General features: G+C 36.5%; 1 protein-coding gene across 1 annotated transcript in view; it reads right to left on the reverse strand.

Annotated features, from left to right (window-relative positions):
- Positions 1-1,421: 1,421 nt before the first annotated feature.
- LOC126471167 (CLIP-associating protein 2-like) overlaps positions 1,422-14,464 on the reverse strand; it is a 149,548-nt gene continuing 136,505 nt past the window's right edge. Inside the window, 2 exon segments of the mRNA XM_050099270.1 lie at positions 1,422-1,737; positions 8,322-8,528. Coding sequence (XP_049955227.1) covers positions 1,534-1,737; positions 8,322-8,528 — 411 coding nt within the window. The 3' untranslated portion in view covers positions 1,422-1,533.

The following is a 14,464-nucleotide window of genomic DNA, read 5'->3' on the forward strand; positions in this document are numbered from 1 at the left end:
CAGTACACAGAATTATCGAATATGAGCAATGGAAAATCCACACGCAAATCAATCAGTACCACTTCATCCTGAAAAGGTCACTGTGTGGTGCAGGTTTACGGCATCATTTATCATAGGGCCATATTTTTTCGAAGAGACAGGTGCTTCCGGTCCTGTTACTTGTACACCTGTACCGTCACTGGTAAGCACTATGAGTGTCTTTTGCGCAAATACGTCATTCCAGCTCGGCAACAACTTGGATGGGACCATTTTTATGCAAGATGGCACATCTAAACACATTGAAAATCCAGTTAATCAGCTGCTGAAGCACCATTTTGGAAATGCTAGAATTATCAGCCACCATTTCCCTACAGCCTGGCTGTCCCGATCACCTGATCTTAATCCAAGTGACTTTTGGCTGTGGGGCTATGAAAGATGTTACATTCAGTGTGCTGATTGCAAATATAGCTGCATTAAAGGCACAACACATTCTGAATATGACCCCAGAAACATTTTGATCAGTTGTGGAACATGCTGTTTCTCAATTTCAACTTGTTGCAGAAAATGGTGGACAGCATAGAACATGTTTTGCACCAGTCAAATGGAAATTAATAATCCGATTTGATTTTGATTGATGATTTTTCATGCGGATTTTAGCCTCAGGACAATTAAAAACTGATGTGATTGATGCTTTCTATGTGGTCTTTGGCCTCAGGACAATTAAAAACTGATGTGAGTGATGCTTTTTATGCGGTTTTTGGGCTCAGCACAATTAAAAACCGATTTTTCCCATCTGATGTGATATGACCTTGCCGTGGTGGATGAGCTTACATAATTAACAGTATCACATATATACATCCATGCACACTGAGTAGTACAGTTTGTTTAACATCAAATTTACACCTTAGGAATGGTTGTGAGATTCATTTGTCATTTGTAATTGACCACTATTAAATTATAATGCTTACAGCGCCATCTATTGTGACATTTTGTAAGTATTTATTTTTCTTCTGCCATACGTTTTCCCCCTTCTCCGATAATATTCCGTTGCAATTTGACGTCATTATGACCAGTGGTATTATTTCTACAGTGGTTTGAAAGTTTAACTTTAATTATAATTACCCTGTATATTTCGTAGCAATACAGAATGTAACAGAATTGGTTCCAATTATTGTGAGTCATTTCACTGACTGTGTTTCATATTGTCACCGGTTGTCAAATTAGTTGAAAAGCCACTAACATAAAACATTTAACTGCTGGTATCTGCACCTGTTACCAGTATTGGCAGTTGGCAGAAAATGTTACTTACTTCCTGTTCACTGTTCATTCACACACATGTATTACACTGAACTAAATATGTGCTACAATAATTTCTGTAGCTATAAAACAACGCAATGAAATATATATGGGAATTAATGGGTGAAAAATAAATACATGCAATATACTGTTTATTTTTGGGCTTTAATAACTGGAAAACTCTGTTTCGTTAAAAAAATTGACAAGCACTGGAATGATAGAATACATTAAAGCCAAAATTAACGAGTATTAAAAGTTTCACGACGTTGTGGTTTTTGGTGAAGTGATGCCACTCGAACCACCATGGTGCGATCGTTTGATATACAGGTGAAGAAGTTTTAGCTTACCATTGTTTAAGCTAGCTAAATGCGGTTGCAAAACTGCCTCTCCAACAATACCGTGTAATTCAACCATACAAAATACAGCAGATTTCCTCACAGAACTTTCTTCGTTATCATATGCCTGTAAACAAAACAAATTATTTATTGAAATAAAAATGAGATAAAGTAGCTAATTAGTCCTAGAAATGTTAACACTTAAAATTTATCTAAAATAATGTAAATATCTGGAAATGATCAAAATATTATATGTTTTGTTTTTATGGTATGGGGTGATATTTTGTTTTTATTTCAGGCTGTACTCTTTCTTTCACACCATAGCACTTTTTTGCTTGTTACATGTGTGAGTCTCCCAAATTAATGATATAACTGAATAATATTTAAGTTGGGTGATGTTAACTAGGCAAGTCTTTAATTTCATTTTCATTTTTAACATAACTCTGAATACACTCTGTTGTAAATGATACTTTTCAAACCCCCATTTCCTGTATTCCTGCTGGTCTGTTGATCGATTATATGACATTTACTTATGAATGCAAAAAAGATTATGTCCCTGTGATGCAGAGTTATTTACAAATACCAATTTCTCATTAATGATTTTCCTAATAGTTGAATGTTTGTGTTACAACTGACATCTATCACATAGCAGTTCACATCATATAACAAAAATGTACACAATGTATCACAATATTTCTAATTCACTACCTTCTAATACCATGTCACCCAAAATATGTCTGCTTGTGTCTGTATGTGTGGATGGATATGTGCGTGTGTGCGAGTGTATACCTGTCCTTTTTTCCCCCTAAGGTAAGTCTTTCCGCTCCCGGGATTGGAATGACTCCTTACCCTCTCCCTTAAAACCCACTTCCTTTCGTCTTCCCCTCTCCTTCCCTCTTTCCTGATGAGGCAACAGTTTGTTGCGAAAGCTTGAATTTTGTGTGTGTGTTTGTGTTTGTTTGTGTGTCTATCGACCTGCCAGCGCTTTTGTTCGGTAAGTCACCTAATCTTTGTTTTTTTATATATAATTCACTACTTACATTCACAATATATTATATATCATATTCATGGCAGCAACAACAAGGATTGCAGATGTTCAAAAGTGATACCACAATTATTACATACAGACATCACACAAACTTTGTTTAATTCTGTATTGGACAACACAGAGTTAAAAAATAATCAGTTCTTCTACTAGAAGCTTATTATAACTTCAGAATAACATTGGAAAAGTTTTACAAATAGAACAAAGAAATGCCAGGTTTGAAATAATATGGAAACCAGAAAATTCTGTCTTTCATACAACATAATGTCAAAAACCATGCAAAGGCGATAGGTTTGGACAGTAGTGCAGAACATCAGTTCAAATGTCTTGTAAGGCTTTACACTTTGAAGAACACACAATTTCAGCAGAGACAAGTAGAAGATACAAGAGTGCATCAAGGGGGCCCCATAATGCAATACATGTCATTAGCAAAATCTTAACAAACTAAGTTTCAAGACTTTCCACCACCATGTTACTGCCAATGATATTCAACAACTGTCCACACAATCATGCTTCTTATTGTTGTAATATGGAATTACAATATCACAACAACAAAGGTGCCATCTATCACCCCAACGGATTAAGTGCTTGAGATAAACAGCATTCGGTCATTTGTGTTTCTGTATATAGGGTGAGTCAGGAGAGAGGGTACATACTTTTAGGGGTGATAATAGGTGATTCTGAACAAGAAACTTAATATGGACATACGCCATATTCTGAATGGTTTCCGACATAGATCACATTCAATATACACTGTTATTTGTTTTTTCGTATTATTCAAACATTGTCATTGCTGACAACATAACACAGCAGTGTACAGGAAGTTGTGACGAGCAACTTGACAGGGGCACTTGTGGTCTATTAAGGCAGGAAACTACCTCAAATTGTCATACAAAAGCTACCTAAGCTATGATGCGTACACATTGCGTGAGATTTTCAATATTCTCATGTTCTCTTCGCGAGCACAGACTATTAGCCCTAGAGAGAAAATAAATGGTACCTTTTTTGAAGGAAATTTAATATAGTTTAATTTTGCACTGAAAAATGTTTACATGGGAAGGAGCAGGTTTCGAGTTATTCAAGAGAAATAGACAACAGTAGTGTTAAATATAGGGAATGTGTCTATATGAAGTTTTTTTTTGTTGTTGTTCACAACCACTAATACAATCACTCCTCAATGTGTATACCTTTCCTCCTGACTCACCATGTACACAACGAAGGAAAAAGAGAGGGGGGGGGGGGGATGCACCAAATCTGTTTCTGTTTTCATACTGTAGCATTTCAAAGTTTGCCAGTTTTTACTATTTTAACACCACAATGGTGCAAAATGATGCTTGCTAAAATTATGAATCTAAATTATATTTTTCATTTAACATTGTATTTGCATGTAACGTAGTGGTAGTTACGTAATACCTTTTAGCAAATTCACCAAGGCAGCATAACATCTACATTTACATTTTGGTTTTCAGCATTATATTACATAAAAGAAATAAATAAAATAAAAATAAATAGGGGTCTCTGTTTCTACATGGTATTTTTCTACAAAATTTGTTTCTGCGCAAACATTTGTATTTTTTAAAAATCTTTTCAGTGTTATGTTTTTTAATAAATAATATTTCAACACCAAGGAAACAATGGCAACAAGTGTAGTCCATAACTGTGCAAGTGAGAAATCTTAATTAATCAAAGCTATAAAACAAACTGGCTCAACCAAGAGCAGTTTTAAAAAATTAAGTTGAAAATAAAAAATAAAAAAACTTCCTGATTTATTCAGTTTTTAACCACACTGTGTAAAAATAATACAATTTAAAACAGCAACATTTTTATTTGAATAGAGGATGGACTCTGAGCCAATGGAATGTTAGTGATGATTCTGAAGGGTTCGTGAATTGAACAGTAACATCTTTTCTATTTTATTTATTTCAGTGATAATCCCACACACCACAAATTGTAATATTTGCAAGCTACATTACAAGATAGGATCAAATTTTCTTCTCACAAAAGGGATTTCAATTTATTCTTTAAATTATATTTCCAGAGGGGTTTCACATCATTACAGATCCTACTTGCTTCCAATTTTCCTAATAAATCCAGTGGCTTAAAGTTATGGATACTTCTGGTTCCTGAAAGTATTTTAACTTCTGAAGGTGACTGATATACAGACTATTCCATGGTACAATAGCTTTGGTGATTGTAATATTACAAAACTGAAACTGGCCTGATTCACATAGGTCTTTGTATACATTCCTTTTGAGATAACATTTTAATTGTCCTCTCTACACCCTAACAACCACTTTTTTCATGTGTTGCAAAGAATAACTGTTCAGCCATTACTGATCTCAAAACTATTTTGATGGGAGAGATAGGTTGATCAAATTATATTCATTTTTGTATTGGCTTGCACATTATCACTAAAATAATGACAGCTTGTGCTTATGAATACATTTCTTTGATAAAATCTGGCATAGTTTTTGAATTCTGTAGAACATACAAGTATCATGTTGCGTGTCATCTGGTCTGACATTTAAATGATCTTTCATCCTCAGTATTTCTGAGGTTAACTGCAATAGGTGTATAGTGCAAGAGTCAAATGTCCAACTGTAACCTTGGGTTTCTTCCTGGGTAGTAAAGCAGTAATTTTCACGAAAGTCCACTGATACTGTGGCAACGTGTACATCAGATGACCATTTAAGGGTTGACTGTATAAAAATCATTGATTGGAGGTCAATTTTGATCGTAATTCAGAAAATGAACCCATTTCACAATTTCGCTGTGCCTTATTACACTGAACTTGTATCAACTTAATGAGGTTCTGTGTTGATCTGAATTACCCTGAGACATGCTTGGCAACACTGCTAAATCATCTATTATCATGATTATCGTGCTTTGACTGCAGGAATAAATTGTACATCACATACACAAAGTATTTATTGTTGAAAGGTTTGTGTTGTAAAGACAGTGGAAAATAAGCATAACAAACTTCCCCATAGCACGAAAAGATTAAAATAGTTAAGACATCCCCCAAGTAAAAGAAAAGAAACAACATAATTCTCAGTGCCTAATGTTCTTCTACATAGAACATTGTCCACCACATCTGCCTAGAATGCTAGGTGGTGTGGCTTCAAAACACAGAGCTGTCATAATTATTTTTTAACCATTATTGCACATAATACACTACTCGACAGCTAATAATTTAAAGCCACTCAGGTTTGGCTGTTAGAGGGCACAGCTGATTTGACTGCAGAGACAAACTGTAAACAACTGTTGCTTTGCATTAGGTTTTCAGGAGTTTGCTAAACATGATAAAAACATACATAATGCAGACTGTTGGCAATGGATTTAGATGCTTTTCTGTGTGAATGAAAGCTCCAATAGTTCACAAGCTTTAAAGTTATTTTTATTCAATACTAAAGAAACTATTCGTGCAGACAGTGGCAGAACTGTACACTTGCACTGTCTGTTTAAGTAGAGCTGTTATCGATATGAATTGACTTACATATGTTTACTTTTTCTGTTCATCAATGTACGTGCAGTTGCCAGCAGTTTAAGCATCTGTTCAGCAGTTAAAATTTAATTTCACTTGTTTAGTTACTGCTATTCATGTCTAGACAGCATTTTTGTAGTAAATGTTGAGTCATTACTGTCTGGTGTCTGCAAATAGTTCTAAATTCCATTTTTTACTCCGCCACTTAAGTGTCTATGAAATGCCTTTAAATTAACACATTAATTATGAGTTATCTCCAAGAGTTATTATGAGATCACTTATTATCTGCATCCATTACATAAATCATAGGTAAATTACTTAACACAGCCTCACAGATTGAAAATATTATTTGAACTTCAGCAGTGAGGGAGTCATATTCACATATTTACTTGACACATCTTGTGTTAACAACAATTTCTTTATTATTTTTTCAACTTGTATTAGCACAACAGAACCTGTTGTTGTGTGTACCGTCACAAGGGAAACTTACAGCTGTAGTTGAAATTGATTTGATCCACAAAAGTGTGTTAATCATGGATGATATCAGTTCAGGGTGATATAATTTGAGATGAACGTTTATAAAAATGCTGATTTCTTACTCCAGCTTGATCTGAGTTCATTTTTTGTGCTAATCTAAGACGGACTGCTTTATGCAATTGACCCTAAGCACGTTGTTATATTTTGACTGAAACTTTGCAAAATAAGAGCGTGGAACAAGTTTTTCCAATTTACATGAAAGGTTCATTATAAAATCTGTTATGTCTGCAGAATGTGTCATCATCTGTCTTGTTTCTGTTGAAACCCACTGATTAAATTCAATGCATGTTCTAATGAATGGTGCAGAAACATACTGAGTGGTGGTACCTTTAGCACTGGCTGAAATACAAGCTTTGGGGCAGATTGACCAGAATAAAATAAACTGCCCCCCCCCCCCCCCCCCTCCAGGATAGTCACTTTTAAAATTGGAATGCATTTCACACAACTTTTACAAAAACCAGCGGTTTCCCTGTTCATAAAATCTATTTACTAAATCAATTATCTAAGGTTTAAGCTTCACATCTCTTTTCAGGCTAGTTTCTGTTCAGAAACCTTATTCTTTAAAATATTCAGTTTTTGGTACAGCTAATAGTCGGGAGCTGCAAGAGTATTTCAAATGTTTTACCAAGGTAGATGCTGATGCAGCCAGTTATTGCAGTTTTTAACTTGGTGAAAACTGTTCCTGCATATCAAGCAGCAAGTCCATATGAAAAGAATTTTCTGGCACTTCAGCATCTAATGCAATTCTTATTTTCTTTCTTACATTTTCCCATAATTTTCAAAGTTTTAACTTCTGTATATCCCTTTTTACTGCCTTCATTAAGTGACATAATAACAAAAGATAGAACCCTACCACTATATGACTTAAGTTACCACTCCTCCCTTTGTTTTTAAACAAAATATTATTCACTATTAAGAACAGTAACACTGAACACATATATTTCTTAATAATTATTTGTACATACGTTTGAAACAACAGATACTGTAAGACAAACTCATAAAAATTGACCTAAAATTTTTAACATAGCACACAAGACAAAACACCCTAGTGATTTTCTTCTTCAATTTTCTACTTTGCCGCTAAATGTCTGTGAAATGACTTTAAATTGAGATGCTAATGCTTTCAGGATTATTTTGGGTAGCCTTCCATTACCTTTGTGTGTTATACAATGTGTTCTTCAGAGTACTTAATCAGCAAATTTCCCATAAACTGGATGGTAAATGAAAAAAGAAAACTTAAATTTATTTTCAAAATATTATGAAGTATCATTCTGCACTATCGTGGTATTAAAAATGTAATAAATTTCAAATAAAATGAAAGAGCGGGAGAAACAGGTGGAAAGTGGGTGGGGTTGGGCATGTGTATAGAGCTGCTTGGAGGAAGGCAGTAGATGTGCTGGATATGAATACAGAGGGGATGATTGGCAGCTGCATGGGCTAGGCATGCGACACATGAGCACCGGAGCTGGATGGGTATTTTTTTCTTTATTTATTTTTCCCCCTTTTGTTGAACTCACATGAAAAGACCTCATACAGCCAAATATCGAAAGACTATTATCTGACAATGAAACCTGTTAGAGATGACAAAAGTTAAATAGTAATTATAGTTTAAGTTTGTTCTTAATTACTGAAATAATTCACTCACTTTGACGAGACTTTCCATTATTTCTTTCAGATGTGGTTCTAAAATATCTTGCGTAGTGTGTTCAATGACACGAGTTAATATTTTTATAGCTCCCAAATTCATTGGAAGATCTCCTGTTTTTATCAATGGACAAACTACATTAATGAGTTGTTCAGGAGGCAGTGATTTTCCAATAGCTGAAATGCAGTGCTCAGCTGCTTTCGACACCTGAAAAATATTCCACATAAATGCCTTTCCTTGTTAAAGAGAACATTTACTAAATAAAATAAGCTGAAGTTGCCGAGCATGGTATGCAACGTGCAGAATAAATAGTTTTATAATAAAAAAGAAGACACACCCTGTATTTCCAGTCTAAGCTGAAATTTATAGCTCCGCAATATACTGCTAATTCCAAAGAAAAACATTGATGCATTACGTTGATTTTATCAAAATTAGTTACACATTTTTGCTCTAGCACACTCTCATGCCTATACTTTTAGTAATCAATTAGAACTGTGAAAACTAATGTTTCATGGTGAAATTGCACAGGATAAAATGTGGTGGAACAATATAGAAAGGCCAGACCTACATGGAATGCCAGTGTAAGACTTTTTGGTCCTACAACGGGCCTTGCATGCAGATCTTGGGTATAGTGGACCTGCCACACAGTACTCGAGGTCTAAGGTAGCAGGATGGCATTTTTATCAGTCTTCTGACTGGTTTGATGCAGCCCAGCATAAATTCCTCTCCTGAACTAACCTCTTCATCTCCGAGTCGCACTTGCAACCTTCTTCCTCAATTATCTGCTGGATGTATTCCAATCTCTGTCTTCCTCTGCAGTTTTTGCCCTCTACAGCTCCCTCTAGTACCATGGAAGTCATTCCCTCATGTCTTAACAGATGTCCTATCATCGTGTCCCTTCTCTTTATAAGTGTTTTCCACATATTGCTTTCCTCTCCAATTCTGCGCAAAACCTCCTCATTCCTTAACTTATCAGTCCATCTAATTTTCAACATTTGTCTGTAGCACCACATCTCAAATGCTTTGATTCTCTTCTGTTCCCGTTTTTCCCCACAGTCCATGTTTCACTACCATACAATGCTGTACTCCAGACGTACAGTCTTAGAAATTTCCTCCTCAAATTAAGGCTGATATTTGATATTAGTAGACTTCTCTTGGCCAAGAATGCCTTTTCTGCCATAGCTAATATGTTTTTGATGTCCTCCTTGCTCCATCTGTCATTGGTTATTTTACTGCCTAGGTAGTAGAATTCCTTAACTTCATCTACTTCATGACCATTAATCCCGATGTTAAGTTTCTCACTGTTCTCATTTCTGCTACTTCTCATTACCTTCGCCTTTCTTCAATTTACTCTCAATCCATACTACGTACTCATTAGACTGTTCATTCCATTCAGCAGATCATGTAATTCTTCTTCACTTTCACTCAGGATAGCAATGTTGTCAGTGAACTGCATCACTGATATCCTTTCACATTGGATTTTAATTCCACTCCTGGACCTTTCTTTTATTTCCGTCATTGCTTTCTCGATGTACAGATTGAACAGTAGGTGTGAAAATCTAATCCTTCTCTTACACCCTTTTTAATACGAGCACTCTGTTCTTGGTCATAAACTCTTATTATTCCCTCTTGGCTGTTGTACATATTGTATATGACACGTCTCTCCCTATAGCTTACCCCAACGTTTTCACAATTTCGAACATCTTGCACCATTATACATTGTTGAACGCTTTTTCCAGGTCAACAAATCCTATGAATGTGTCTTGATTTTTCTTTAATCTTGCTTCCGTTATTAACCGCCAAGTCAGAATTGCCTCTCTTGTGCCTTTACTTTTCCTAAAGCCAAACTGATCGTTATCTAGCATATCCTCAATTTTCTTCCCAATTCTTATGTATATTATTCTTGTAAGCAACCTGGATGCATGAGCTGTTAAGCCAATTGTGCGATAATTCTCGCACTTGTCAGCTCTTGCTGACTTCGGAAATGTGTGGATGACGCTTTTCCAAAAGTCAGATCGTATGTCGCCCGACTCATACATTCTACACACCAACGTGAGCAGTTGTTTTATTGCCACTTCCTCCAACGATTTTAGAAATTCTGACGGAATGTTATCTATCCCTTCTGCCTTATTTGACCTCAAATCCTTGGAAGCTCTTTTAAATTCTGATTCTAATACTGGATCCCCTCTCGCTTCTAAATTGACTCCTGTTTCTTCTTCCATCACGTCAGACAAATCTTCCCCCTCGTAGAGGTTTTCAAATGTATTCTTTCCACCTATCCACTCTCTCCTCTGTATTTAATAGTGGAAGTCCTGTTGCACTCTTAATGTTACCACCCTTGCTTTTAATGTCACCGAAGGCTGTTTTGACTTTCCTGCATGCTGGGTCTGTCCTTCCGACAATCGTGCCTTTTTCGATGTCTTCACATTTTTCCAGCAGCCATTTCGTCTCAGCTTCCCTGCACTTCCTATTTCTGTATTCCTGAGTTTTCCAGAACATTTTTGTACTTCCTCCTTTCCTCAACCAACTGAAGTATTTCTTCTGTTACCCATGGTTTCTTCACAGTTACCTTCTTTGTACCTATGTTTTCCTCCCCAACTTCTGTGATGGCCCTTTTTAGAGATGTCCATTCCTCTTCAACTGCACTGCTACTGAGCTATTCCTTACTGCTGTATCTATAGCCTTAGAGAACTTCGAAACGTATCTCATCATTCCTTAACACTTCCGTGTCCCACTTCTTTGTGTATTGATTCTTCCTGACTAATGTCTTAAACTTCAGCCTACTCTTCATCACTACTATATTGTGATCTGAGTCTATATCTGCTCCTGGGTACACCTTACAATCCAATATCTGGTTTCGGAATCTCTGTCTGACCACAATGTAATCTAACCGAAATCTTCCCGTATCACCTGGCCTCCTATCTTCTGGTAAACCTTCCGGGATGTAAGGTCGTGGTCCATGAAACTCTTCAGCTCCTAACGTTTCGTCCAGAGCTGCGCTGGACATCTTCAGAGGGGTGTTTCTCCTCCGGTGAGTCTTGCCGACTGACGGGTTGGACGTCTGAGAGCGACTTATGTATCGTAGAAAGTGGGCGTGACCAGAGTTACACGTGATATGCAGAGATAACCTTTGTCAGAGATAAAACTTAACTATAGATCGTAATCTCGTCACGGATAAAACTGTCTAGCAATTCTGTAGTGCTACTGTCCAAATATCACTAAGTTTCATGGTCTCTTCTTTCCGATTAAAATTATCCCTATGTTTATATATTTCAATTGCTTCTCTACAAAGCCGTGGGTAATAGTTCGTTGTCGTAGATAAAATTTTTGTTTCGGAAAACTTCACTTGATGATTTCCTGGCTGAAAAGCGTGTTCTGCTACAGCCGATTTATCTGTTTTTCCTAATCGGCAAAGACTTCTGTGTTCTTTTAACCGTGTATTTACGCTTCTTTTTGTTGTTCCAACATAAACTTTACCACATGTACACGGAATTTTATATACGCCACTGGCTGATAGAGGAGCGCGTTTATCTTTTACAGACCGAAGAACATGACAAATTTTCTTCGTTGGTCTAAAAACAGGTCTAATATCATGTTTACTTAAAATCTTTCCATCTGATCCGTTACTTTCTTTATAAAAGGGAGAGAGACTGTATTCTTCCATCGTTTTTCGGACTTGTCCTTAAGCTTTTTGTTGTTTGGGTGCAGAATTCTGCTTACTTCTTTCTTTGAGTAGCCATTTTTCTCAAAAGCGTGCTTCAGATGTTTTAATTCGTCGTCTAGATACTCCGGCGTGCAAATCCGTCTGGCTCTGTCAACGAGACTTGTAATCACACCTCTTTTTTGTTTTGGATGGTGGTTAGAGTTTTTATGCAAGTATCTGTCTGTGTGCGTTATTTTTCTAGAAATCTGTTGTTTCAATCTTCCATCCGTCTGTCTCATAACTAAAACATCCAAAACGGTATTTTGTTATCATTTTCTCTCTCCATGGTAAACTGGATTCTTGGATTTATATTATTAAGGTAATCAAAAGATTCGCCTAAGGCTTCTCTACCATGTGGCCAGACCACAAATGTATCGTCTACATACCGATACCAGCGAGATGGTTTCTTATCTGCTTTTTCCAAGGCTGACTGTTCGAATTTCTCCATGTAGAAATTAGCTACTGCAGGACCCAATGGGTTACCCATTGCTACGCCATTAAGTTGTTCATAAAACTCATTATTCCATTGGAAATGACTGGAAGTAAGACAGTGTCTGAAAAGAGCAGTCAGATCTTCTGGAAAAATATCCGTTATAAAATCCATAACTTCATTAACTGGAATCATAGTAAATAAAGATACTACATCGAAACTTACTAAAATATCTTCAGGAGTCAGAATTAAACCTTCAATTTGCTCAATAAAATGACGTGAGTCCTTTATATATGAGTCCGTTTTTCCAAAATATGGTTGTAAACGAGTTGTTAGATATCTTGCTATTTCGTACGTAGGAGAATTGATAGTACTAACAATCGGTCTCAGAGGTAGGTCCTTCTTATGTACCTTGGGTAGGCCATAGAGTCCAGGACACAAAGCTTCAGTCTTCAATAAAGCTCTTTTTTCTTCTTTTTGAATAGAAGTGGCCGATTTTATCAAATTATTTGTTTTCCGTAGTGCGCTGGCTGTAGGATCTTTCTTAAGTTTTTTGTATTTTCCTGCAGTAGCTAATTTCTACATGGAGAAATTCGAACAGTCAGCCTTGGAAAAAGCAGATAAGAAACCATCTCGCTGGTATCGGTATGTAGACGATACATTTGTGGTCTGGCCACATGGTAGAGAAGCCTTAGGCGAATTTTTTGATTATCTTAATAATATAAATCCAAAAATCCAGTTTACCAAGGAGAGAGAAAATGATAACAAAATACCGTTTTTGGATGTTTTAGTTATGAGACAGACGGATGGAAGATTGAAACAACAGATTTCTAGAAAAATAACGCACACAGACAGATACTTGCATAAAAACTCTAACCACCATCCAAAACAAAAAAGAGGTGTGATTACAAGTCTCGTTGACAGAGCCAGACGGATTTGCACGCTGGAGTATCTAGACGACGAATTAAAACATCTGAAGCACGCTTTTGAGAAAAATGGCTACTCAAAGAAAGAAGTAAGCAGAATTCTGCACCCAAACAACAATAAGCTTAAGGACAAGTCCGAAAAACGATGGAAGAATACAGTCTCTCTCCCTTTTATAAAGAAAGTAACAGATCAGATTGGAAAGATTTTAAGTAAACATGATATTAGACCTGTTTTTAGACCAACGAAGAAAATTTGTCATGTTCTTCGGTCTGTAAAAGATAAACGCGCTCCTGTATCAGCCAGTGGTGTATATAAAATTCCGTGTTCATGTGGTAAAGTTTATGTTGGAACAACAAAAAGAAGCGTAAATACACGGCTAAAAGAACACAGAAGTCTTTGCCGATTAGGAAAAACAGATAAATCGGCTGCAGCAGAACACGCTTTTCAGCCAGGAAATCATCAAGTGAAGTTTTCTGAAACAAAAATTTTATCTACGACGACCAACTATTACCCACGGCTTTGTAGAGAAGCAATTGAAATATATAAACATAGGGATAATTTTAATAGGAAAGAAGAGACCATGAAACTTAGTGATATTTGGACAGTAGCACTACAGAATTGCTAGACAGTTTTATCCGTGACGAGATTACGATCGATAGTTAAGTTTTATCTCTGACAAAGGTTATCTCTGCATATCTCGTGTAACTCTGGTCACGCCCACTTTCTACGATACATAAGTCGCTCTCAGACGTCCGACCCGTCAGTCGGCAAGACTCACTGAAGATGTCCAGCGCAGCTCTGGACGAAACGTTAGGAGCTGAAGAGTTTCATGGACCACGACCTTACATCCCGGAAGGTTTACCAGAAGATATGTCATCCGGTCATGAAAGCTTTCATACCAAAACCTCCCCCTATTTTGATTCTTGAACAAGGTATTCGCTATTACTAGCTGAAACTTGTTACAGAACTCAATTAGTCTTTCTCCTCTCTCGTTCCTTGTCCAAAGCCCATATTCTCCAGTAACCTTTTCTTCTACTCCTTCCCTTATAACTGAATTCCAGTCCCCCATGAGTATTAGATGGC

Source organism: Schistocerca serialis, chromosome 3 (assembly GCF_023864345.2).
Source record: "Schistocerca serialis cubense isolate TAMUIC-IGC-003099 chromosome 3, iqSchSeri2.2, whole genome shotgun sequence".
Classification (NCBI taxonomy): domain Eukaryota; kingdom Metazoa; phylum Arthropoda; class Insecta; order Orthoptera; family Acrididae; genus Schistocerca; species Schistocerca serialis.